General features: G+C 42.4%; 1 protein-coding gene across 1 annotated transcript; it reads left to right on the top strand.

Moving 5' to 3' along the window:
• The first annotated feature begins 18,293 nt into the window (after positions 1 to 18,293).
• LOC117927106 (probable trehalase) lies at positions 18,294 to 22,749 on the top strand. Its single transcript, XM_034846516.1, has 11 exons — positions 18,294 to 19,004; positions 19,600 to 19,719; positions 19,915 to 20,030; positions 20,181 to 20,281; positions 20,387 to 20,496; positions 21,064 to 21,136; positions 21,225 to 21,395; positions 21,487 to 21,574; positions 21,716 to 21,815; positions 21,927 to 22,140; positions 22,339 to 22,749. The coding sequence occupies exons 1-11, from the start codon at positions 18,412 to 18,414 to the stop codon at positions 22,423 to 22,425; spliced, it is 1,773 nt and encodes a 590-aa protein (XP_034702407.1). The 5' UTR covers positions 18,294 to 18,411; the 3' UTR covers positions 22,426 to 22,749.
• Positions 22,750 to 23,667: the final 918 nt, after the last annotated feature.

The following is a 23,667-nucleotide window of genomic DNA, read 5'->3' as shown; positions in this document are numbered from 1 at the left end:
AGGAGTGTCCACTCGGTAAAGGAGACTGAATAACAAACTGTAGCATTGCCCCTGTATTCTGAAAACTCGTTTTAGGAATGCTACCAGAAACAGAACTGTTAGATAGTATCCCACTCTTCATAACTGCAGCCAAAATTACTCATGCTCAACTTTCTTGCACTTTCTGCAGCAGGATAATTTGAATGCTCTAACACAGGATTCTCTATTGTTGAGGGAGCTTCAAAGATTGAGGTTTGAGGTAGTGATGTTTCTGCACTTGACCTGAAGGTTCAGGCTGCGAGGGGTCTGGCTGTAGCTGTGGTGAGAAGGGAGCATGGTGTCTTATTGGAACAGATGGCACTGTAGGAGATAAACTCTGCAAATTATGGGGAAGCAATTTTTGCAAGTCACCTAGCTGTGCCTTCTGAATTAGTTTAGGCTAAACAATCGAGAATAAATTGCTTATAAGACCCGATGCTGGACTGTCCTGAAAAACTGAGAGGCTTCTAAATTCATCTCTAAGCACAATACCGACATGTTGTAGATATGAATTAATTTCTGGGGCAGGATTCTCAACTGAATTATCTCAGTTTCTCCAAGACATTTCAGGATTTCTGCTCAGAAATTACCACACTTCCATTCTTTTTAGATCCATCTTCACACAATTTATTCGCCCCTTTATAGCAGCTATTAAATCCTTTTCAACTTGGCATATATTACCTCTGATTCAGATGACTTCAGAAGAACAGAACCAAACCCATAATCCGAACCTTGGAAAGCAAAAGCCTAAGCCGTGTAATTCCAACCAACAACTCTGACAACCAATGACAAACATGCAGGCCATTGGAACCATGAAGTAAGCACCAGGCGCAAACAAGCACTGTCCCCAAGAAATAGTGAAACTAAGAAAGGATTTGAGAACCGGGTACAGAGAGCTGAGAGGTCCCAGAAACAGAGCATACATAGTCACAATCCAATTAACATCCCGGCTTTAGTCTCCTTACATTTACACCTTAGTAGTCCTTTGTTCTCTCATGCAGGGATGACAGAACTGGTGCGCACCATAGATGAGAACCAGGAACAGAGGAAAACGGCAAAACAGAGTACCAATAATAGGAACAAAGGGAAACCATTCAAGCCTCATGTCATGCGTCCATCAATGGGCTCAGATGAAGGTGAGTGAAATCAACATATTTAAAACGAGAACACAGGTATTATTCAAACATTTATAGAAAAGTTATGGCAGAGGCAAATCATGCTCAAACAGAACTAAGGGAAAAGAGACATGAACCAACGATAACAAAATCACAGCAACCAAAGAGATTAACAACAAGTCTGTGGCCTATGATCATCCACATCCAAACCAACAACAAATTATCTCAAAAACAACAATAACCGAGAAGGAAATTGAAACAATCCAAAGTAAAGAAAACCATAGTGGTTATACCTGAGTTTTTTTTTTTCAAGCAAATGCTTACTCAGCTTCTCGTATCTTCTCTTCCTCTTTTGTCTCTTTAATTTCTCTCTGGTTTTCCTCAGCTTGTCTCCTCAGAATCTCTCCTGCATCCCTCTGGTTTTCCTCTGTTTTTCCTCTCTAGCATCCTTCTCTCCGTCGAAGCCTCAGCTCCAGGAATCCTCACCAGAAAAAGTCCCTCTCTAGCTAACAGAATCCTCTCCCTCTCTCTCTCAAAACCTCCCTGTTGTTTTCTTTCAGCCAAAAGAAATCTCACTGTTTTCTCCTTAGCTTCACTCACTCTCTCAGCTCTCAAAGCTCCCTGCTACTCTACCCGTAACCAGAAACCCCTTCCCTCAAGCAAAGGATCCCTCTCACCATACTCTTCTCTAGCTAGTCTCCTCTAAGCCTTCCCTCCGTAGCCGCCTAAGCTCAAGGAATACCCTCCAGAAAAATCTCCTTCTCCCTCTCAAGCTCTCTCTCTCACAGAAACGTTGCAATATCTCCCTCTGTAACCAGCCTGGGGACCCTAGTTCTCTCCCCAACTCTGAATATCCAGCTTCCCCTCACTCTAAAGCTGTCTGCTCCTTTTCATTTTTCTCCAGAAAACCCAAAAATGGCTTCTCCTTTCCTCTGGTTCTTTTTTTCTCCTCCCAGCAGCCTCCTTCTTCCCTCCCAGCTCTCCCTGGGATCTCCTCACCTCTCCTAAAAATATCTTCCCACGGCCAAAAGGTCTCCCTGCACCAAAAAGCACCACTTTCCCCTTGCAGCTGCAAGCCTCCACTAACAGAAAATATACGCTCCTCACTAACGGCCAGAATATCTCCATGCTACGTGTCAAACTCTCACTCGCTCCTCAGTTCCACTACTCTGATTCCCAGCAGCCATCCACGAGCAGACAAGTGGTCTCTCAAAGCTCTTCCACGTGGCAAGACAAGCTGCCTGAAGAATGAGGCCCATGTGGGGGTCTACAAATATGCCCCTCTTCGGTAGAGTTCACGAGTGTAAGGAATATAAATACTGAAGTGACAAGTAAGTGTGAATAGTGAGTGGAATGAAGTGATCTTTACCGAAGAACAAAGGAGACCCCCATAGGGACACTAGCAAAACACGAACTCGCTCAGGTTGATAGACAAACACAAAGGCTCTAATCCTAAAACAAAATGATGTCTCAAAATGCCTCTGAAGCCACACTAAGGATCCGGGCTCTCTCTAAGACGTCTCCAAAAGTGACTTAAAGATCGATGTCAAAGATGAGTAACGGTCGAACCACCCTAGAGTACGGATAAAACGCGTCTAAAGGAGACTGCCCTATGTGGACTACATGAGAAGACTAGGTGTAGGGTGCCCAACAACATGACAAAAATACGTCTCGTGATCTCAAAGGACTATGCCATGTGTAGTGAAAGGAGAAAGTCTAGAAGAGCAATGATGAACAGAAATAAGCTCCAGGTAACTAAGTGAGGAAAATGACTCCGAAAAACCAAAATGGATGAATAATGGTGACTCAGAATGCAAAGAAGACTCAACTATGTAGGCGTGACTAGGAGGTAAACAAGACCCAACTCAATCTGACGAAACAATGACCGATCGATATAGGTGCGGTCCCGACTCGAAAACTCAAAACTGATAGGATGATGACCGATCGATATAGGTGCGGTCCCAAGAACTGAACTGTCATGACAAAGAAATGGCCGATCGATATAGGTGCGGCCCCGACTCAAACTGACACGATAATGACCGATCGATATAGGTGCGGTCCCAAAAACTGAACTGATAGGAAGATGGCCGATCGATATAGGTGCGGCCCCGACTCAAACTGACACGATGATGACCGATCGATATAGGTGCGGTCCCAGAAACTGAACTGATAGGAAGATGGCCAATTGATATAGGTGCGGCCCCGACTCAAACTGACACGATAATGATTGATCGATATAGGTGCGGTCCCAGAAACTGAACTGATAGGAAGATGGCCGATCGATATAGGTGCGGCCCCGACTCAAACTGACACGATGATGACCGATCGATATAGGTGCGGTCCCAGAAACTGAACTGATAGGAAGATGGCCGATCGATATAGGTGCGGCCCCGACTCAAACTGACATGATGATGACCGATCGATATAGGTGCGGTCCCAGAAACTGAACTGATAGGAAGATGGCCGATCGATATAGGTGCGGCCCCGACTCAAACTGACACGATGATGACCGATCGATATAGGTGCGGTCCTAGAAACTGAACTGATAGGAAGATGGCCGATCGATATAGGTGCGGCCCCGACTCAAACTGACATGATGATGACCGATCGATATAGGTGCGGTCCAGAAACTGAACTGATAGGAAGATGGCCGATCGATATAGGTGCGGCCCCGACTCAAACTGACAAGATGATGACCGATCGATATAGGTGCGGTCCCAGAAACTGAACTGATAGGAAGATGGCCGATCGATATAGGTGCGGCCTCAACTCAAACTGATAAGATGATGACCGATCGATATAGGTGCGGTCCCGACTCGAAAACTGACATGACAAGGAGATGGCCGATTGATATAGGTGCGGCCCCGACTCAAACTCAAACTGATAGGATGATGACCGATCGATATAGGTGCGGTCCCGACTCGAAAACTGACACGACAGGGAGATGACCGATCGATATAGGTGCGGCCCCGACTCAAACTCAAACTGATAGGATGATGACCGATCGATATAGGTGCGGTCCCGACTCGAAAACTGACATGACAAGGAGATGGCCGATTGATATAGGTGCGGCCCCGACTCAAACTCAAACTGATAGGATGATGACCGATCGATATAGGTGCGGTCCCGACTCGAAAACTGACACGACAGGGAGATGGTCGATCGATATAGGTGCGGCCCCGACTCAAACTCAAACTGATAGGATGATGACCGATCGATATAGGTGCGGTCCCGACTCGAAAACTGACATGACAAGGAGATGGCCGATTGATATAGGTGCGGCCCCGACTCAAACTCAAACTGATAGGATGATGACCGATCGATATAGGTGCGGTCCCGACTCGAAAACTGACACGACAGGGAGATGGCCGATCGATATAGGTGCGGCCCCGACTCAAACTCAAACTGATAGGATGATGACCGATCGATATAGGTGCGGTCCCGACTCGAAAACTGACACGACAGGGAGATGGCCGATCGATATAGGTGCGGCCCCGACTCAAACTCAAACTGATAGGATGATGATCGATCGATATAGGTGCGGTCCCGACTCGAAAACTGACACAACAGGAAGATGGCCGATCGATATAGGTGCGGCCCCGACTCAAACTGAAAAGAACAATGATCTGATCAAGTGGCCCAAAGCCAAAGGATACTAAGATGAAGATACCAGCAGACTCGGCCGGAGGGGGTATGCCCCAGTATGACAACTCATGAGGATCGACAACTAGGTCGAAAGATAATGAAGCCTGTGGAAGATCCGATGATCCTAGGGAAGGAGGGTATGCCCCAATATGCAACTCTCGGAGGTCAACAACTAGATCAAAAGTGAATGAAACCTGTGGAAGGTCCGATGCTGTCGGAGAGGGGGTATGCCCCAGTATGTAATGACGAACAGACAGAGATGCAAAATGCCTCAAAACTACTGTACTCTGAGATATGCTCATCCGTCATGTAATGAAAATGTCCAACCTCAGATAGGCAATGCCAAACGAGACCATGTATCGTGACACCATGCTGACAAAACAAAAATGATTGACAAATAAAAACAATGATGATCAGTGCTCGAAATGCGAAAAACAAACAAATCAATACTCAACATGCCAACTGTCAAAGTGAAAACATCGTCACTAATAAATCAACAATCTGTCAAGCCCTGCCATCATGGAAAATGTTGAACCTAAAGTCCAAAAGATATATGAAAGCACAACCAAGGTGATCGAGGACTGATCTACATCTCCTCCTAATCGAGAAAGGGGTGAGGTCATGTGTCACGGTGGGATGGGTAGGATAAAAGAAGGTGATGATCAGGCTCTAGTAAGATAGAAAGCATGAAAGTATCAAGGGTGAAATGTCTGAGTACGAGATGAAAGGTATATATCCGAGATTGTCCAAGTATGCCGAGAAGACTAAACCCGAGGTATCAATAGCTCCATAATCCATCAAAAGCAATAATCACAAACAGAAAGTCGAATCTCGATGTCAAAACCTCTAACAAGGTGGCTATGCCCCAGTATGAAATGAGGACAACATGAAATAATCCAATGATCCCTATATCACCCGTCGGATGCTCCAACGTCAAGAATCAGTCTGATCTCCCTCCAAAAGATGGATATGCCCCAGTGTGAGGGATCCAGTAGGGTGACTATGCTCCAATGAAAAATACTCTCCATCCTGGCTATGCCCCAGTGTAAAGTAGTGTATCCGAGTCAACAAATCAATCAACCTCTACTCCTGGTGCCAAAACGGAAACATCTCAACGTAATCCATAGGAATCAGAATTCCCGGGCTCCATGAATGTGAATGTGGTGGCTATGTCCCAGCATAAACCACCTGAAGTGACTATGCTCCAATGAACAATCAAAGTCCGTCACCAATGTGAGGGCTACGCCTCAAATAAATCATCATCTCAAAAATCAACCATCAATGAGTAGAGTGTGTCCCAATGCAGAATATCGAGCAGAGTGACTGTATCTCCAATAAAAACGCTCTCTGAAAGGGCTATGCCCCAGTATAGAGTCATCCCACAACTGCTAATCCATCATAATCCAAGTGAAGAAGCGAACTGACTATGCCTCAGTGCAAGACATCATCCCGAAAGAAAACATCATCGATGAGCAGGGTATGCCCCAGTGTAGATAACGGCGCCTCTGAAAATCCATCACTGATAGTAGGGGTATGCCCCAGTGTAAATCTTCATCTCGACTCCCCGTCCATCATGCTCCAAGAAATAATCTCCGACCAAGCTCAAGTATTGCTCATGTGAGAGCTGTCAAACGCAATGTGAAGTCGTGGCCTCAGGGTGGTCTTCAGACACGGGACGTAATGTAGGCCAAGGTAATAGGGTGAAAGAAACGAAAGGAAACTAGGCTCAAAAATCCCAATGATATAATCCCCATACCCTTCGTGCATGATATGCAATGCGTAGAAAACGTCATGAGTCCCGGACCTAGGGGTCCCCACACGAAAAGTGATGATAAATGAATGGTCGCATCGAATAAGCAAGGATAAAGTGTGGATGCTGAACCCATGTCAAACATCAAACAGAATGAGAATAGAATGAGATAAGATGAAGTGGAATGAAACGGATGGATAAAATAAAGATAGAAGAAGACGAAGAGATAGACAAGTGAGTGATGGTCAACTCGCATCAAAGCATGGAAAATAGTCACATCTGAAATAGATGTATTAATGGATAAAACAAGGATCCAGAGATACTAAAGAAAAATCTCTCGTCTCTCTCACAAAAATGAATGGGCGAATCATACTCTCACCCAAAATATACATCAAGATGAATCTCAAGAATAAGCTCCCATACGAGCTCTCCCTAACCCATAAACTCAATGACACAAACTAGCACGTCCATACACATGCTCAATGGAGAATAATAGAATGAACAATGCGCTATCTTTTTTTTTTTTTTTTTTTTTTTTTTTTTTTGCGCATACCCTGATCGATAATGAATGATCTCTCATGAAATACATAGCCAAATGGATAAACTCTCCCCATGCACTGATGTAACATGAATCCTCACCAACAAGACAACCTCTCAAAATAAAATCTCTGGACCACTACCCATAAGGTGAATAGGGGAAAGAACGTGACAATCCTCCATGCAGTGACGTGTGAAAAACCACCACTTAAGGTGAAATAAGGATAATGTCGAGTAAGCAATGATGAAAGAAAAGACAAAGAACGAATATCACAAGTGGTGATGTGTGATATCGGAAAATAGTGATCGAAATGATGTCCAAGTGGAAAATATCACAATGAAGAGTGAAGAATGAGGCTCGAATATGTATGTCAGGTCTGGAACTCCTGACGTATCCAAACATAGCATGCAAGCACTATAGGGTCCCCAACCCGGTGTAATAGGTAAATGAGGTGATGAAAGAAAAAGGCTACGATGCTCGTGCGAGGCTCAAAGGGCTAGCAACGGGTAACTCTATATGTGAGAGTGATAAAGTAAATAGGCTCATGAAATGATGGCCACCCATCCTTTGACCAAAACCTCGAACATCGTGCTTTCAAGATCTCACATGGCCAATACTAAAGACTGACATCTATCCAACATAATCATGGCGACTCCTCTGAAATCATGCGAAAGCTCTCACTGATGCTCTGTGATAACCGTCAATGTCCTCTGATAATCACCTCACTCCCTCATCACAAGTCACTCACCATCGGTCATAAAATCAGTCCCTCTAATCATATCAAAACACCTGAAGTCATATGCAACGACTCAAATCTGAATGCCCCATAACGATCCCTTCTACCTCAGCAATATCATCAGACAGTCAAGTCACTCTCTCATCACGATCCATCTATCATCGTGTAGAGCTCACCTCAGGTCTAACCATCTCGGACTCTACCTGGTCAGATCAAGGAAATGATGGGAAGAATAGACAATGGTACTGTAGTATGCTAAGGGGAATAGGGATGGTAAGGTTGTGTAATGGTACCAAGGGGTGGTGTCAATGTCAGGCTCAAAATGGGTAGGTCATCAAGTCCACAAAGTCAAAGTACAAATAAGGATATGGTACTGCTTCGAACAGAAGGTGAAATGGGTCACAGTCTCAAACTCCCTAGGTCGATCTCCTGATCCTAGGTCAATAGGCTCAATACCCTCCATGATAGGTCAGGCCAAAGTGATCATGATGTATAAGTGAAAGATGTATCATATCGAAATCATAACACACATCAACACAAGATGTGTAAAATACACTCACGAGAAAATGTCACAATACTCAGATAAAATATCATATCACTAAATGAATCAACAAGTACATCATGTGTGAAATGATAAAGGACTACAAACAAATGGAATCTCAACATGAAACTAAAAACAATGACCCTAAACCGAAAACAGGACTCAACAAATCAAAAACAACTCTGACGAACTGAAAACTGGACTCAACAAAATGAGAGTGACTCTGATGATGACCATAATCAGGATGAAAAAGTGCTCTGAAGTGAACTGCTACAAAGTGATGTATCCATGTCGACTGAAACCAAGTCCTCAACCTGGAAGATCCCGAAATACCATATGCCAACAGTACCATCAACATCCAAAACAATCTACTGAAGACTAGGAGGAGGAGGAACTGCATGTGTGGAATGCGCAGGCAGAGGATTGGTAGTCACACTTGGCCTAGCCAAGTCAACCACCCCTGAATCGATCAAATCCTGTATCGCATGATGGAGTGCTGAACAACGCTCAGTATCGTGCCCCGGAATCTGATGATACAAGCAATGCTCATGCGAACGGAAATGAGGAGGAATAGGATGGGGTAAAGGCCTCGGCGCCAAAGGAACAATCACTCCAGCGTCCCTGAGCTTCTCAAAAGCTCTAGTCAAAGTCATGCCCAACAGAGTGAACTGTCTCGCGGGCCTCTGTGCATATGGTCTAGGCGGTGGGTGAGTGGCGGCTCTCGGATGTGGTGGTCGTGACTGCATGCTAGTCTGAGCAATGTAAGGCTCCTGAGCATAATCCAGCTGATACTGATACTGTGGAAGGGAGAAAGGAGCTCTGACTGTAGGAGGCCTATAAAGTGAGTGATGCGTAGGCCTCCGATGCTGATAGCTAATAGCACCAACCTCTCCAGATCTGGTAGATGATCCAATCAGCTTCTTCCCTTTACTGTCAGGGGAAGGAGTAGTATCTGTCCATAATCCTCGAGCCATGGCCTCCTCTACACTGAAAGCAGCATGAACCAAACTCCTAAGATCCTGAAATGGGATGCCCACAAGACGCCTAGCGAACCTCGGCTGTAGGTTCCGAAGAACCATATCAATCTGATCCTGCTCCTTAGGCCGGTCTACCATACCAGCCACCTTTGCTCTCCAACGAGTGACAAAGGAAGAAATAGACTCCTCTGGCCTCTGTCTAGTGGCCTCCAACTCTCGTCTGGATACATCAATATCAGCACTGAAAGCGAACTGAGTCAGGAACTCATGAGCCACGTCCTCCCAGGTGCGAAGTCTCGAAGGCTCAACTGAAGCAAACCACCTCTGAGCTGCCCCACTAAGTGACATAGGGAATAGGGCCACCAACTGCGCATCATCTATCCCATGTGCTCTCATGACCGTGCTGTATAGCCTCAAGTGGATCTTGGGACAACCAATCCCACTGTAACGCTCAATGTCTGGCATGCGAAACTTGGCGGGCAAGCTAGCCGCCGGTATACCATCTCTGTCATCCCAAGTCAAACCCCCGTCTTGCAATCTGATCTGTCTCATCATGGACTCAAGCCTCTCAACCTTGGCCTCCTGCTCGGCAATCGAGTATCCTCAATAGTAGGAACCATGGGAGGCGGCACTGTGACAGTAGGTGGTGGAATGATCTCATAATGATCTGCCAGATGGAATGGAGTACCAAGTGAAACCCCAGGTGGACGAGTCTGTGCTGTCTGAGATGCATGAGGAATCGTCTCGTCAATGACCATGCCAGCCGGATGAGGATCCTGGCGAGAACTCTCTAACTGATCCAAGCGCCTACTGACTCCGGCCATGAACTCCTGGATGGAAGCAAGTGTGGAAGCTAGCTCGTCTGACATCTCAATTGAACTGTCTGAACTCGGATATGAATCTGCTCTGATCAATCGACCTCCAACTCTCCTCCAAGAAGGTGACTCCAGACTCAACCGACTCCTAAACTGACTCCCTACAATGCAAACAAAATGGATGAAGGACACGAGATAGAACTCTAAAAGATGACAATGCAACATGCAAGCACATGGTCCTGAGATGGCAATCCGAAATCTAGATGTATGACAAGAACTCTGGAGTCATAAAGGTATCCACTGCGTGATGGCTACAAATGTGACTAGAGAATTCCCATCAATAATCCAAGATGAAAGAGGTGTGAAAAACGCGCTATCACGAGATCAATAGTCCATCTATAAACATATATCTTTAATTCAACTTTTAACCCGAGCTCCATAAGAGAAAAAATGATAAGGTGATCAAGGCGACTCTCTCGAAAAAAGTGTGAATGTGAAAATGTGCATTTCACCTTTCTGTAATGAAAATATGAGCATCGAGTCGAAAATTGAATCAAGGATCAAACAAAGAATGAGGTATCGGGCCCGTGATAAGCGTACAGTGTAAAAAGGTGATCAATGAACATATCCCAAAGTATCGAGTCAGTGACAACAAAGTGAAGAGGTGTGTCGAGCCAAGAAATGAGAACAAAAACCCTAAGGAGGAAAACACGACAAACTCATCGAGTGAAAAACTCAATCCAAGGTGACAGGACAAAGGTGATCCAACCGATACTCAAACTCATACCAATCTCCGAGCACTCTCAACTGAAGACTAAAAAAAAGAAGTGTCGAATCTGAACTATGACCACAGAGGCTCTGAAGGCCCTCAGATGCACCCACGTGTAGGAAGGGAGTCCTAATCGAAGTATCTATGGCTCAACCTACGAGGTCAAGGTGGCTCTAAATGGATATGGGTGGACTTTAAAAGATCCCTAGCAGAAGCGATCGTACCCTCCGGCGGTACGCAACCCTCTGCACGCCTCCAAAGAGACGGGGCGCTTCCATGCAAGGTGGTCATCAGCTCCACACATGCACTACCTCGACATCCCAGGGGGGTTCCTATGGTGAAGCCTCTCAAACCCTCAACACTCAACGGTCGACTAAAGTGCACAGTGAATGGTGTGGGTGCATCCGAAAACCCTAAGAAGCTAAAACAAGAGAGAAAACACACTGGCCGCACAACTATCCATGAAACCTAGCTTGGGGCTATACAGGTCTTCAATGATCGGACTCCAATCAGCATCGATATGTCGATCTCCTCCAGAACGCTCCCAAACATCGGTATAGCCCGTCGCTAGACCCTACTCCTAACCTCTATCTCGGTCAGAGTACAAGCACACACAAGGCCTCACACTTGCAAAAGTGAGAACCGAAATGAAGGAAATGACCGAAACTAGAGGGTCGGAGATAAGGGGATAGATGTGCTACCCACACGGACAAGCAACACGCAATCACACAAAGGAAGGGTAGTCATGCACCATACAGTCAAGCAGAGTACAGGTATATCACTCAAGTCCACACAAACTATGACGATCAAGACGAATAGGGATACAGACATCATGCTCAAAAGACAATCAAGGCAATATACAAGCTAGAGAATCAACACATCAAGTCAAATGATATACACCAGTGAATCCATGCATGTGAGGTGAACAGAACAATCATGGCAAAATCAGAATGACTATGCTAAGCAAGGCAAGATGATCAATCAATATAATCAGCATGCCAATGTACTTAACAAACATGACAAAGAAGCACAGAAAAATCAAAATCCTCAATCAAGATAATCAATCTCATAATCAACATGTCAAATATCTCAAATATATCAATGAAGCATGAAGAAACTGGCTATATCATAATCCCCAACCAAAATAATCAACCAACATGATCAACACGTCAATGTCCCAAGTGAAAACTTGCGAACTCCCAATGTGCAATCAAGAGATGAGTACCCACTGATCGACTCATCAAACGCCATGTTTGCTTCACTTTAAGTTCAAGCTTGACCCTCTAAAAGTCCCCAGTGGAGTCGCCATTTTGTGGACCCCGCATTTCGTGCTCATGCGTTTCCCACTCGATGGCGAGCTCGATTTTCATTTTATCTGAAAAATTGATTTTTATTGATTAAAAAGAAATGACTTGGAGTCGCCACTTATTTTTGTTTTATTTTTAAAAGGGTAAACAAAATAAGAAAGAAAAACCCTAAATGTGACTCCTTATTTGGAAAAGGTGATCTACGAAAAACCGGATCGGGTTCGGGGGTCAGGTTACTTATCGGGAAGGTACGGTAAGGACCGTAGCACCCCTCTAAGTCCCTAAAGTTGGGTCTCTACTAATAAAATGAAGCACTCTTGGCATCTAATAAAGAAATCAACGAATACTCGAATTGATCATGCACATATGGGAATCAATACATGTATATAAAGTGACCAGAGTGAGAATAGGTGCGTACCTGACCAACGAGCCACCATGCGCTATCAAGAGATAGGGTTAGTAAACAATTAAGGAATAATAGCATGCATGTCAAAGAGTAGGATAAATCAATCATGTATGATAATCAATCAGTCAATCAATTATAAAATCACCTATGTGGGGCCCCCACCAAAGCCCGTTTTATTTTGCATGAATTAATCCCATAAATTCCATTATTCGGAATTACGGAATTAAATCCATGCTTATTTTAAAACATTTTAAAAATCAAAGAAAATTTGAAAATGGCTTGCCAGAAAGAAAAAGGCTGTCAAATTTTATTATAAAATAAGAGGAGTTGAGATTATTTGAAAAGCTGAATTTGAGAGAATATTTACAAAATAGGATTTGGGGTAATTATTTTAAAAATTCAAAGAGGGGAATAGGAGATAGCACATTCCTCAAAGGTACCCATGCATTGACATACAAATGAAAAGGTGATGAGGGAAAACCAAGTAAGAATGCAATCTGGAATGCCACTATATCTGCTCTGTCCACAACTCATCTTCAAATGAATCACATGATCTTGCTATATGGGCTGGCCATCCATGTACTGCACCACCAACTTATCGAAATAATTCCCGAACATCCCTTGAACACTTCTCTACAGGCTGCATACATCTTCTAAAAGAGATCCCTATGGAGTCCTTCAAATCTTTATTACTCGAATGCTGAGGAGAGCAAAAATTCCTCATTGAAGCAAAGCTAGCAATCCCCGCATTCTTTACAATCTGTGCATCCTCATCAAAAAGAGTCTCAAGCCTAAAGAGACATATTGATATCCCCAGCAATTATGATGGAATTCTGACCATTTGACTGAAGCATCTTTTCAGCAGGACATGTGGTGCAGCAAATACATTACCAAGATGCTTGAGATGACCCCTCCATCAGAAATCAATTTCCTGTACGTGTCCTTACCTACTGGCCAGAATCTGATCATGCTTTTATGAAGCTGTTTCATCATCTTTTGGATCAACGAGCATGCTAAGGGTGACTATATCAACGGGCGCTTCAATTTTCCAACTTTGATATTCTGACTGTAAGCAAGATGGCTGTCTTTGTCCACATCTTTGGCTAAAAAATCTCAACAAGATTTCAATCAATCAGTGGGATGATTCAGCATGAGAACTCCAATTTTGTCGCTATGGAAAGTGTCCAATCTGGTTGTGTTGTCGGCAGTGTTCGTTCTTTATAACGGCGCCTTTGAACTTGCTGAAAATGCCCAGAAAAGTCTATATAAGCACCACGCTATGCTTGCCCTGGAGGTTGGAGGTGACCGCGATGTAGTTTCTTCCCAAACTTGACGTAAACTATCCGTGCCACCCTTGAACTGAATCTCCATGTATCTATATCTGAACTATATCTTTTCTTGAATATCTTCCAATATCTTCCCTTTGATGCCACAAACATCCATCTCCGGCTTCCTATGTATCGTCTCAAACATCTTGAATGCAGCGGCTTGACCAATAGCAAATGCACTCATGCAAGGAGATGCCTACCCTAGAGACGTGGAACCAATCAATACGGCAATAATGGCATTCGAAACCGTACCCCCAGTATATCCTTTTTCCAGTGTCAACTTTACACCAAACCATACTGCCAATGCATAACTTGCCAAGAAGATGAACATAACTGCTCCAAGGTAAAATTATTAGAAGAATAATCAAGATGCTCTGTGAGGGATGAACCCAGAGGTGATGGTGGCTGCACTGCAATATAAAGACCAGGAACATTGAAGGTTTCAAACATAATTTCACCAGTGTATTCACGGCTCTCCGAGGCAGTGAGTGGACTTCCCGTCAAAAGAAAGTAGTGATCCTCCTTATCACATCTCAAATAATTAAATATACACTGCTGCATGTAGTGAATAACACTGGATGGAGGAAGATGGGTAAGACGAGTGGATGTTTGAGAGGGGTGAATGTGAATAGGATTATGATGGGCATCTAATGAGTATGGGCATGGTGGAAATATGAGTTGGGACGTGAAAGATTTAATGGGTATAACTGGTGATGGGAAATGGGTTAGATATGAATGTAGAGAGATGGTTTGTAGGTATGAAAAGAAAGGGTATGAAGACACGTGGTGTTAAAAAGAAATATGGCATGCATGGGCAAAAGTGGGACTCGGGTAGTGCCATTCCCCATAGCTGGTTCAGTATTTTCAAACCTATAGCTTCAGTTGAATGTTCGATTGGAATATATGCTTCTGAGACAACGTGTATCCTGCTGCATATCTCCTCCAGTTCTGCCATCTTCTTCAAAATAAGCTCTTTCATTTTGCTTGATTTCAGCCGCTCTAACCTTGATACTTCTGCCTCAACATAGTTAATAAAATCAAGGGAAAGAGTGTTAGGTCCAATAATTTCGTGTTCTGAAGCAGCGACATTACTGGTAACATTCTGAACATCTGTCTCTCCTTGATTGGTGTATCCATTAAACTCCAGAGCTCCAACATGGAAACTTACGCATTCTCTGTGTCTTGACTTCTCGTCAACTTAGTATTGTGGCATCTCCAAGAACTACAAGCGGTGAAGCTTCAGCTCAAGGTCTGCTCCATTTTGTTCGAGTTTGTCACCATTAATGGGAGCCCAATTCAGTGCTGGCTCTAGATTCTGAGCGGTTATGGCTGTGGTTGCTTGGCGTTCTGATGATGGCGGAGACATTTCGCCGCCGGCGGCAAGCCGCCGGCGTCGTTCGAGGACAACTTTGCTTGCTTTGCAGCTGCCCGGGCGAATTCCAGTGAGTTTGGCAAGGATTTCCATGTCAAGGACCACAAAGCTATGGGTCGGAGGTGCAGAAGGAGTGTCCACTCGGTAAAGGAGACTGAATAACAAACTGTAGCATTGCCCCTGTATTCTGAAAACTCGTTTTAGGAATGCTACCAGAAACAGAACTGTTAGATAGTATCCCACTCTTCATAACTGCAGCCAAAATTACTCATGCTCAACTTTCTTGCACTTTCTGCAGCAGGATAATTTGAATGCTCTAACACAGGATTCTCTATTGTTGAGGGAGCTTCAAAGATTGAGGTTTGAGGTAGTGATGTTTCTGCACTTGACCTGAAGGTTCAGGCTGCGAGGGGTCTGGCTGTAGCTGTGGTGAGAAGGGAGCATGGTGTCTTATTGGAACAGATGGCACTGTAGGAGATAAACTCTGCAAATTATGGGGAAGCAATTTTTGCAAGTCACCTAGCTGTGCCTTCTGAATTAGTTTAGGCTAAACAATCGAGAATAAATTGCTTATAAGACCCGATGCTGGACTGTCCTGAAAAACTGAGAGGCTTCTAAATTCATCTCTAAGCACAATACCGACATGTTGTAGATATGAATTAATTTCTGGGGCAGGATTCTCAACTGAATTATCTCAGTTTCTCCAAGACATTTCAGGATTTCTGCTCAGAAATTACCACACTTCCATTCTTTTTAGATCCATCTTCACACAATTTATTCGCCCCTTTATAGCAGCTATTAAATCCTTTTCAACTTGGCATATATTACCTCTGATTCAGATGACTTCAGAAGAACAGAACCAAACCCATAATCCGAACCTTGGAAAGCAAAAGCCTAAGCCGTGTAATTCCAACCAACAACTCTGACAACCAATGACAAACATGCAGGCCATTGGAACCATGAAGTAAGCACCAGGCGCAAACAAGCACTGTCCCCAAGAAATAGTGAAACTAAGAAAGGATTGAGAACCGGGTACAGAGAGCTGAGAGGTCCCAGAAACAGAGCATACATAGTCACAATCCAATTAACATCCCGGCTTTAGTCTCCTTACATTTACACCTTAGTAGTCCTTTGTTCTCTCATGCAGGGATGACAGAACTGGTGCGCACCATAGATGAGAACCAGGAACAGAGGAAAACGGCAAAACAGAGTACCAATAATAGGAACAAAGGGAAACCATTCAAGCCTCATGTCATGCGTCCATCAATGGGCTCAGATGAAGGTGAGTGAAATCAACATATTTAAAACGAGAACACAGGTATTATTCAAACATTTATAGAAAAGTTATGGCAGAGGCAAATCATGCTCAAACAGAACTAAGGGAAAAGAGACATGAACCAACGATAACAAAATCACAGCAACCAAAGAGATTAACAACAAGTCTGTGGCCTATGATCATCCACATCCAAACCAACAACAAATTATCTCAAAAACAACAATAACCGAGAAGGAAATTGAAACAATCCAAAGTAAAGAAAACCATAGTGGTTATACCTGAGTTTTTTTTTTTTCAAGCAAATGCTTACTCAGCTTCTCGTATCTTCTCTTCCTCTTTTGTCTCTTTAATTTCTCTCTGGTTTTCCTCAGCTTGTCTCCTCAGAATCTCTCCTGCATCCCTCTGGTTTTCCTCTGTTTTTCCTCTCTAGCATCCTTCTCTCCGTCGAAGCCTCAGCTCCAGGAATCCTCACCAGAAAAAGTCCCTCTCTAGCTAACAGAATCCTCTCCCTCTCTCTCTCAAAACCTCCCTGTTGTTTTCTTTCAGCCAAAAGAAATCTCACTGTTTTCTCCTTAGCTTCACTCACTCTCTCAGCTCTCAAAGCTCCCTGCTACTCTACCCGTAACCAGAAACCCCTTCCCTCAAGCAAAGGATCCCTCTCACCATACTCTTCTCTAGCTAGTCTCCTCTAAGCCTTCCTCCGTAGCCGCCTAAGCTCAAGGAATACCCTCCAGAAAAATCTCCTTCTCCCTCTCAAGCTCTCTCTCTCACAGAAACGTTGCAATATCTCCCTCTGTAACCAGCCTGGGGACCCTAGTTCTCTCCCCAACTCTGAATATCCAGCTTCCCCTCACTCTAAAGCTGTCTGCTCCTTTTCATTTTTCTCCAGAAAACCCAAAAATGGCTTCTCCTTTCCTCTGGTTCTTTTTTTCTCCTCCCAGCAGCCTCCTTCTTCCCTCCCAGCTCTCCCTGGGATCTCCTCACCTCTCCTAAAAATATCTTCCCACGGCCAAAAGGTCTCCCTGCACCAAAAAGCACCACTTTCCCCTTGCAGCTGCAAGCCTCCACTAACAGAAAATATACGCTCCTCACTAACGGCCAGAATATCTCCATGCTACGTGTCAAACTCTCACTCGCTCCTCAGTTCCACTACTCTGATTCCCAGCAGCCATCCACGAGCAGACAAGTGGTCTCTCAAAGCTCTTCCACGTGGCAAGACAAGCTGCCTGAAGAATGAGGCCCATGTGGGGGTCTACAAATAAATTATTTATATTTAAACTTAAGAATCTAATATTACTTCAACAAACATAAATTGATAAGTAAAAGATATTATAATTTAATATTTTATTTATTAATAAATTAATAATCTTAAAATAATAAATTTATATAACATATAAATAATATATAAAATTGTATAATTTATTAATTTAATATATTTAATTTATTATTTTTTAAGATATCAATTTATTTGTATAATTTAATAATTTTTTATTAAATTTTAAATTAAAAAAAAACTAAAAGTTAAAATGAAGTCTCAGAGACTTCAATTAAAAAACTAAAGCCTTAGTTGTCAAAATATATATTTTTTTAATGATGCAGCGCGTACGTACCAAAGACACCAATTTTGACGGAAGTTCAAAAAGTGGTTAGATGTTATATTTTTTTTTTTTAATAAATGGGCCATAACTGAAGTCCAGACAATCGCTATCTCCAAAATCTGCCGGCTCTTTTCTGCATCTTCTTTTTGTTCAATTTTCGACATGGCTTTGCTTCTCCCTCTTCAAACCCAAGCCAGACAGCTTTCATTCTCTATGAAAAATGGAGGTTTTTCTATCCTATAATCTTATTTTTTATTCTTTATTCTCTTGTTTTCTCTTCTTCTTCGTATCCTCCATGGCTGTTACCGAAGCTTCATCGCAGTGCTCTCCTGTGAAGCCCACCACCCCACTCGTCACCTTCCTTGATCGCCTCCAAGAAACGGCCTTCAAAACCTATGGCAACTCCGACTTCGACCCAAAGCTTTACGTGGATTTGTCTCTGAAATTCAATCTCTCAGACACAGAGGAGGCTTTTAAGAAGCTACCCAGGTCTGAAAATGGGTCGGTTTCGGTTGAGGTTTTGGAGGGGTTTATGGGAGAGTACATGCTAGGTGCAGGGGAGGATTTGGTGGAGGTTGTGCCAGAGGATTATGTGCCGGAGCCGACGGGGTTCTTGCCGAAGGTGGAGAGTCCGGAGGTGAGAGCATGGGCATTGGAGGTGCATTCTCTTTGGAAGAATCTGAGCCGGAAAGTTTCGAACCGGGTTCGGGATCGGCCGGACCTGCACACTCTGCTTCCTCTTCCTAATCCAATGGTGATTCCTGGATCGAGGTTTAGAGAGGTTTACTATTGGGATTCTTACTGGGTTATTCGGTTAGTTTGGTTTGCTTTTCAATCATTTGCGTCTTTTGATATTTGGTAGCATGTCATTATGGAGCGGAATCTCAATTCCCAAAATTCTTATTCTCCTGTTTTGTTGTTGTGTACATTAAGGCAATAAACCCTAAATCTGCGAATACAATTACACAGAGAAAGCAAATTCCATGGGATTGTGGGAGGAGGATTAGATTCATGAATGTAATAAACCCGAAAACTGAATACAAATCCATATTATAAATCAAGGCTTTTAGCTTTTGTTTCGGGTTTGGGATCCCAATTCCATTGCAATTTTGATAATCGTGGAAGTTTTTGCCATGGGTTATTGTTCATGTTATGCCAAGCTATTTGGAGGACTAATGGTGTTCCAATGTCCTGTTGAAAACAAGGGTGTATACCCTTTTCTTCCTGACTGGGTCCACATTGTTTTGGTAGATGCAGTTCATTTACTAAGGTTTCTGATGATTACCAGAAATAATTGTATGCTAGGGCTTTTCCTCATTGGTAATTGTTGATCATAACACTAGGGTTTTGGCTGGAAAGTTTCTCTGTGGAGTTTCCTCTTATAGGGTTAATATACTTTGTCATGCAGGGGCTTGCTAGCAAGTAAAATGCATGAGACGGCAAAAGCAATTGTTGCTAATCTGATTTCACTTATCGATGAATATGGTTATGTCCTAAACGGTGCAAGGGCATATTACAGCAATCGGAGGTAATGATCTCAATCTTCCAAAGTAGCTGCAGTTTGTGCTGTTTGCTGATTGACATTTAATTTTCGTGTTTTTTTTTTCCCTCTTTTGGTTTGACATAATGTCATATAGCCCACCTTTGCAAATTCATCCTATTGTAAGTTTCTTACAAATTGGAGTTAAAGAACGATCTTTGATTGGGTGGGACTTTTTTTCAGCCAGCCCCCGCTCCTGAGTTCCATGATCTATGAAATATACGAGAGAACGGGTGATAAAGAAATGGTGAGAAAGTCTCTCCCTGCTTTGCTCAAGGAACATCAATTTTGGAATTCAGGTATTAAATGAGAATGAGATTGTTTATTTTTCCTAGCAGTTTGTCGTATGTCTACCACTTGTCCTTGCCTTGTTGTTTTTTGCTACTTTTTGTTGGTGTAAACTACTCTTACTTCTACCTTTTCTGTTGTTGTCACTTCCGTCATTGAAGGGATACATAAGATAACCATTCAGGATGATCAAGCCTGTAATCACACTTTGAGTCGGTACTATGCAATGTGGGATAAACCGAGACCAGAGTCTTCAACTAATGTGCGCAAATTCTTCTCCCCCATATACTAGATTAAGAAAGGTCTCATATAAATTGATGGAAAATGTTAAAAGAGTTTGTTATTGAATAACTAATTCTGCTCACAGGACAAGGAGTCTGCTTCCAAGATCTTGGATGTTTCGGAGAAACAGCAATTTTACAGGGAACTGGCTTCAACTGCTGAATCTGGATGGGATTTCAGCACAAGATGGATGAGGTATCACCTTGTACATGTATTTTTTTCCTTTTTAATGGGGGAATTGATCTGTTTTGTGCCATCCTAGAATATTAAACAAATAAGTGAAAGCCAATTTTAGCCAACCCTTTGTAAGCCAATCACCTTGACTGTTGGATGTTAGTCAAATTTTAAATTGGTCTCCATAATGAGCTCTTATTAATCTGACTATCCCAATAACCATCAGTTGTGGACAATTTCTGTTGGTATTAATCTTGCATGATATTCCTTTTAATTGCTCGTGTTTTAGCTTATGTTTCTGATATTGACCATTATGTTTTTATTTTAAGAGTTATTATGGTTTTACAATCTCGTTCATGTTTGCATGCAAAATTTTGCTTGTGAAACTAAAAACAGAACTTTTTTGAGAGGAAATAATGAAAGCCCATCCATTCTTGTCCTTATTTAATGTGAATTTCAATTTTTTTTTTTGGTTCTACTGCCTCAGCTCATAGTTCTTTGGGCTATAAGTCTAGTTTAAGATTTAACTATTTAAAAGTGTTCAGATATTGAATGACGAGGTATGAATATTTAGGTGTCTTGTTGTAGGAATTCTTCAGATTTCACGACATTGGCTACAACATCAATTCTACCCGTGGATTTGAATGCATTTATACTGAAGGTACAATTTAGAATATCCTCTTAAAAAGCCTTAATTGAATTCATAATTTACAAATTTGTTATGACAAGCCATCATATTTGTTGGCCAGATGGAGCTTGACATAGCCTCCTTGGCAAAAGTTATTGGAGAAAATACCATCTCTGAACGCTTTGTGGAAGCTTCTCAAGGGAGAAAAAAGGCAATGGACTCTGTTTTCTGGAATGCAAAGATGGGACAATGGGTTGACTACTGGCTCGGTGACAATTCCACTTCATGCAAGGTGATATCTACATATGAAGTTTGTGAAGTGACATGTCATGACTACAACAATCAATTTACCGTTCCTCATGTGTTATTTTCATTTATTTTAGGAAGTTCATAAATTAGAAGCTTCAAACCAGAACGAGAACGTGTTTGCTTCAAACTTTGTTCCTCTGTGGATTGAGTTGTTTAACTCGGGTATGTTATACTAGAAATTATCAATGGAACTTGTTATTATAATTGGAATCTTGATTGATGAAATAAGTCTTTATACTTTGTATGCAAAAATATATAATAAAAGTTGAAGTAAGAATGCGGTTATTGCATAAACATGTGCAGATGCTTCTGTGGTGGAGAAAGTTATGGAAAGTTTCCAAAGTTCGGGTTTGCTTTGCTCTGCTGGGATTGCAACTTCCTTGACAAATTCGGGACAACAATGGTAAGTAATCTTTTGGTTCAATTGCATATCAACTAGTGAAAAGCTTGAGATCTTTTGTGTTATTTGACAATTTATATTTTAGTATCTATATCTAATAGAATTTGTTGACAGGGATTTTCCAAATGGTTGGGCTCCAATTCAACACATGATAGTTGAAGGTCTGGTGAGATCTGGATTGAAAGAAGCAAGGTTGATGGCAGAAGATATTGCTATGAGGTGGATCAGAACCAACTATGCTGCCTACAAGAACACAAGCACAATGCTTGAAAAATATGATGTGGAAGAATGTGGAAAAATAGGAGGTGGCGGTGAATACATACCCCAGGTCAGAGGCCATATCCTTGGTTACTTTTGGGAATATATGGAAGAATTTATCATTTTTTCACAGAACCTAAATGCATCTTTTATTGTTCAGTGGAATTCACTAGTGGGAAGGCTATACTTTTTTACTTTGTCAAATTTCTTGGTGTGAAGTGGATCTCCTGCCACACGTCAAATTTATTTTTTGTACGCTGTCATGCAGACTGGTTTTGGCTGGACAAATGGTGTTGTATTGGCATTCCTGGAGGAGTTTGGATGGACTAAGGACCAGAAGCTAGATTGCCAGTAAGGAATGAAACTGAAGACTTAGACTTTCAATGCAAGGGTATATGAAGCATGATTTCTCCTTGCAGTGTCCCCCAAAAAAGGGGGGATAAGGCATAGTCATTTGATTTTTGAGACAGCATTTCCATAAAATTCAAGGTCCTTTCTGCTACCTAGGGCTCCACTAAGGAATTTACTTCTTTGTTTAATTATTGTGAATACTTTGAGATTGGTTAACATCTTAAACTAATTGAGCCGAACAGAGAATTGTTTTCTCTGAATAAATTGTAAATTGTGTTGAAGGTTGGCCATTAAATAAGAATATGATGAGCCCTGTCATCCATCCAAAGCTTCTTGTAGAACTACGTGGGATGGATTGAGTACCAGAGATTACTATGGAGTTGTGTCTTTGAATGGGTAATTTTTCTCTCTAAGAGTAGCTAAAACCAACATGCTGAACAAGCTGGCTGTCTGTGACCTGGGATTGTCTAAGTCGATATCAATATCCCTTTGATATTTCCATGTCATCAGAACCATGATATCATAGATGGTTGCAATCTTATTCCTTGTTTGCTTAGCCTTTAGGTCAACAGGAACCTAAGCCAGACCAGTCACAAATCAGTCACCAAGATGTGGACAGGAAAGATGCTAGTAATCCATCTCTTTAGAACCAACTCAACTTGAGAATGACCCAACATGAAACACATTAGACGTCCAGGCCCCATACCGGGATAAGAATATGATGGGCCATGTTCTAACATTGTCTTCTCCAATTAGGTAAGCTTCTGATATAACTAAGCAGGACGGGATTCACAAGTTCCAATTAGTTCTAGAAGTTGTAATTATTCTCTCTTGGGTAGCTAAAAGCCACATGCTTAAGCTTCTGATAGAATCAGGCAGGACAGGATTCAGTACTAGAGAGCTCCTTGCAGTTGTGTTTTAAAATTGGTAATTCTTCTCACTCAAGTAGCTAATAGCAACGTGCTCAACTTAACTGTGATGTGATATTTTCTAAGTCGCTATAGCATTGGTATTTCCATATCATAGTAGAAAATGATATTATAGATGGATCGACGACATCTTAGTTCTTGTTATCTTAGCCGTTAGGTGAGCAGGAACCCAATCCGGACTAAGCTGTTTGGTCCACTTGATAATGACCCTACGTGAAACACATTGGCACCCCAAGCCCCATACGGGAATCTAGTGGAGTAAGCTGTGATTATCTAGTCTGAGGGTCCCTTAAGTGTAGATATATATGGTTCTAGAT

Source organism: Vitis riparia, chromosome 2 (genome assembly GCF_004353265.1).
Source record: "Vitis riparia cultivar Riparia Gloire de Montpellier isolate 1030 chromosome 2, EGFV_Vit.rip_1.0, whole genome shotgun sequence".
In the NCBI taxonomy this organism is placed as follows: Eukaryota; Viridiplantae; Streptophyta; class Magnoliopsida; order Vitales; family Vitaceae; genus Vitis; species Vitis riparia.
This window is presented reverse-complemented; position numbering and strand designations above follow the sequence as displayed.

Excerpts from the sequence above, each read along its gene's own strand:
- LOC117927106 (XM_034846516.1), top strand. The coding sequence starts at position 18,412 with ATGGAGGTTTTTCTATCCTATAATCTTATTTTTTATTCTTTATTCTCT. Across the intron at positions 21,396-21,486 it reads ACAATTCCACTTCATGCAAG|GAAGTTCATAAATTAGAAGC; the intron begins GTGATATCTACA and ends CATTTATTTTAG. Across the intron at positions 21,816-21,926 it reads ACAAATTCGGGACAACAATG|GGATTTTCCAAATGGTTGGG; the intron begins GTAAGTAATCTT and ends ATTTGTTGACAG.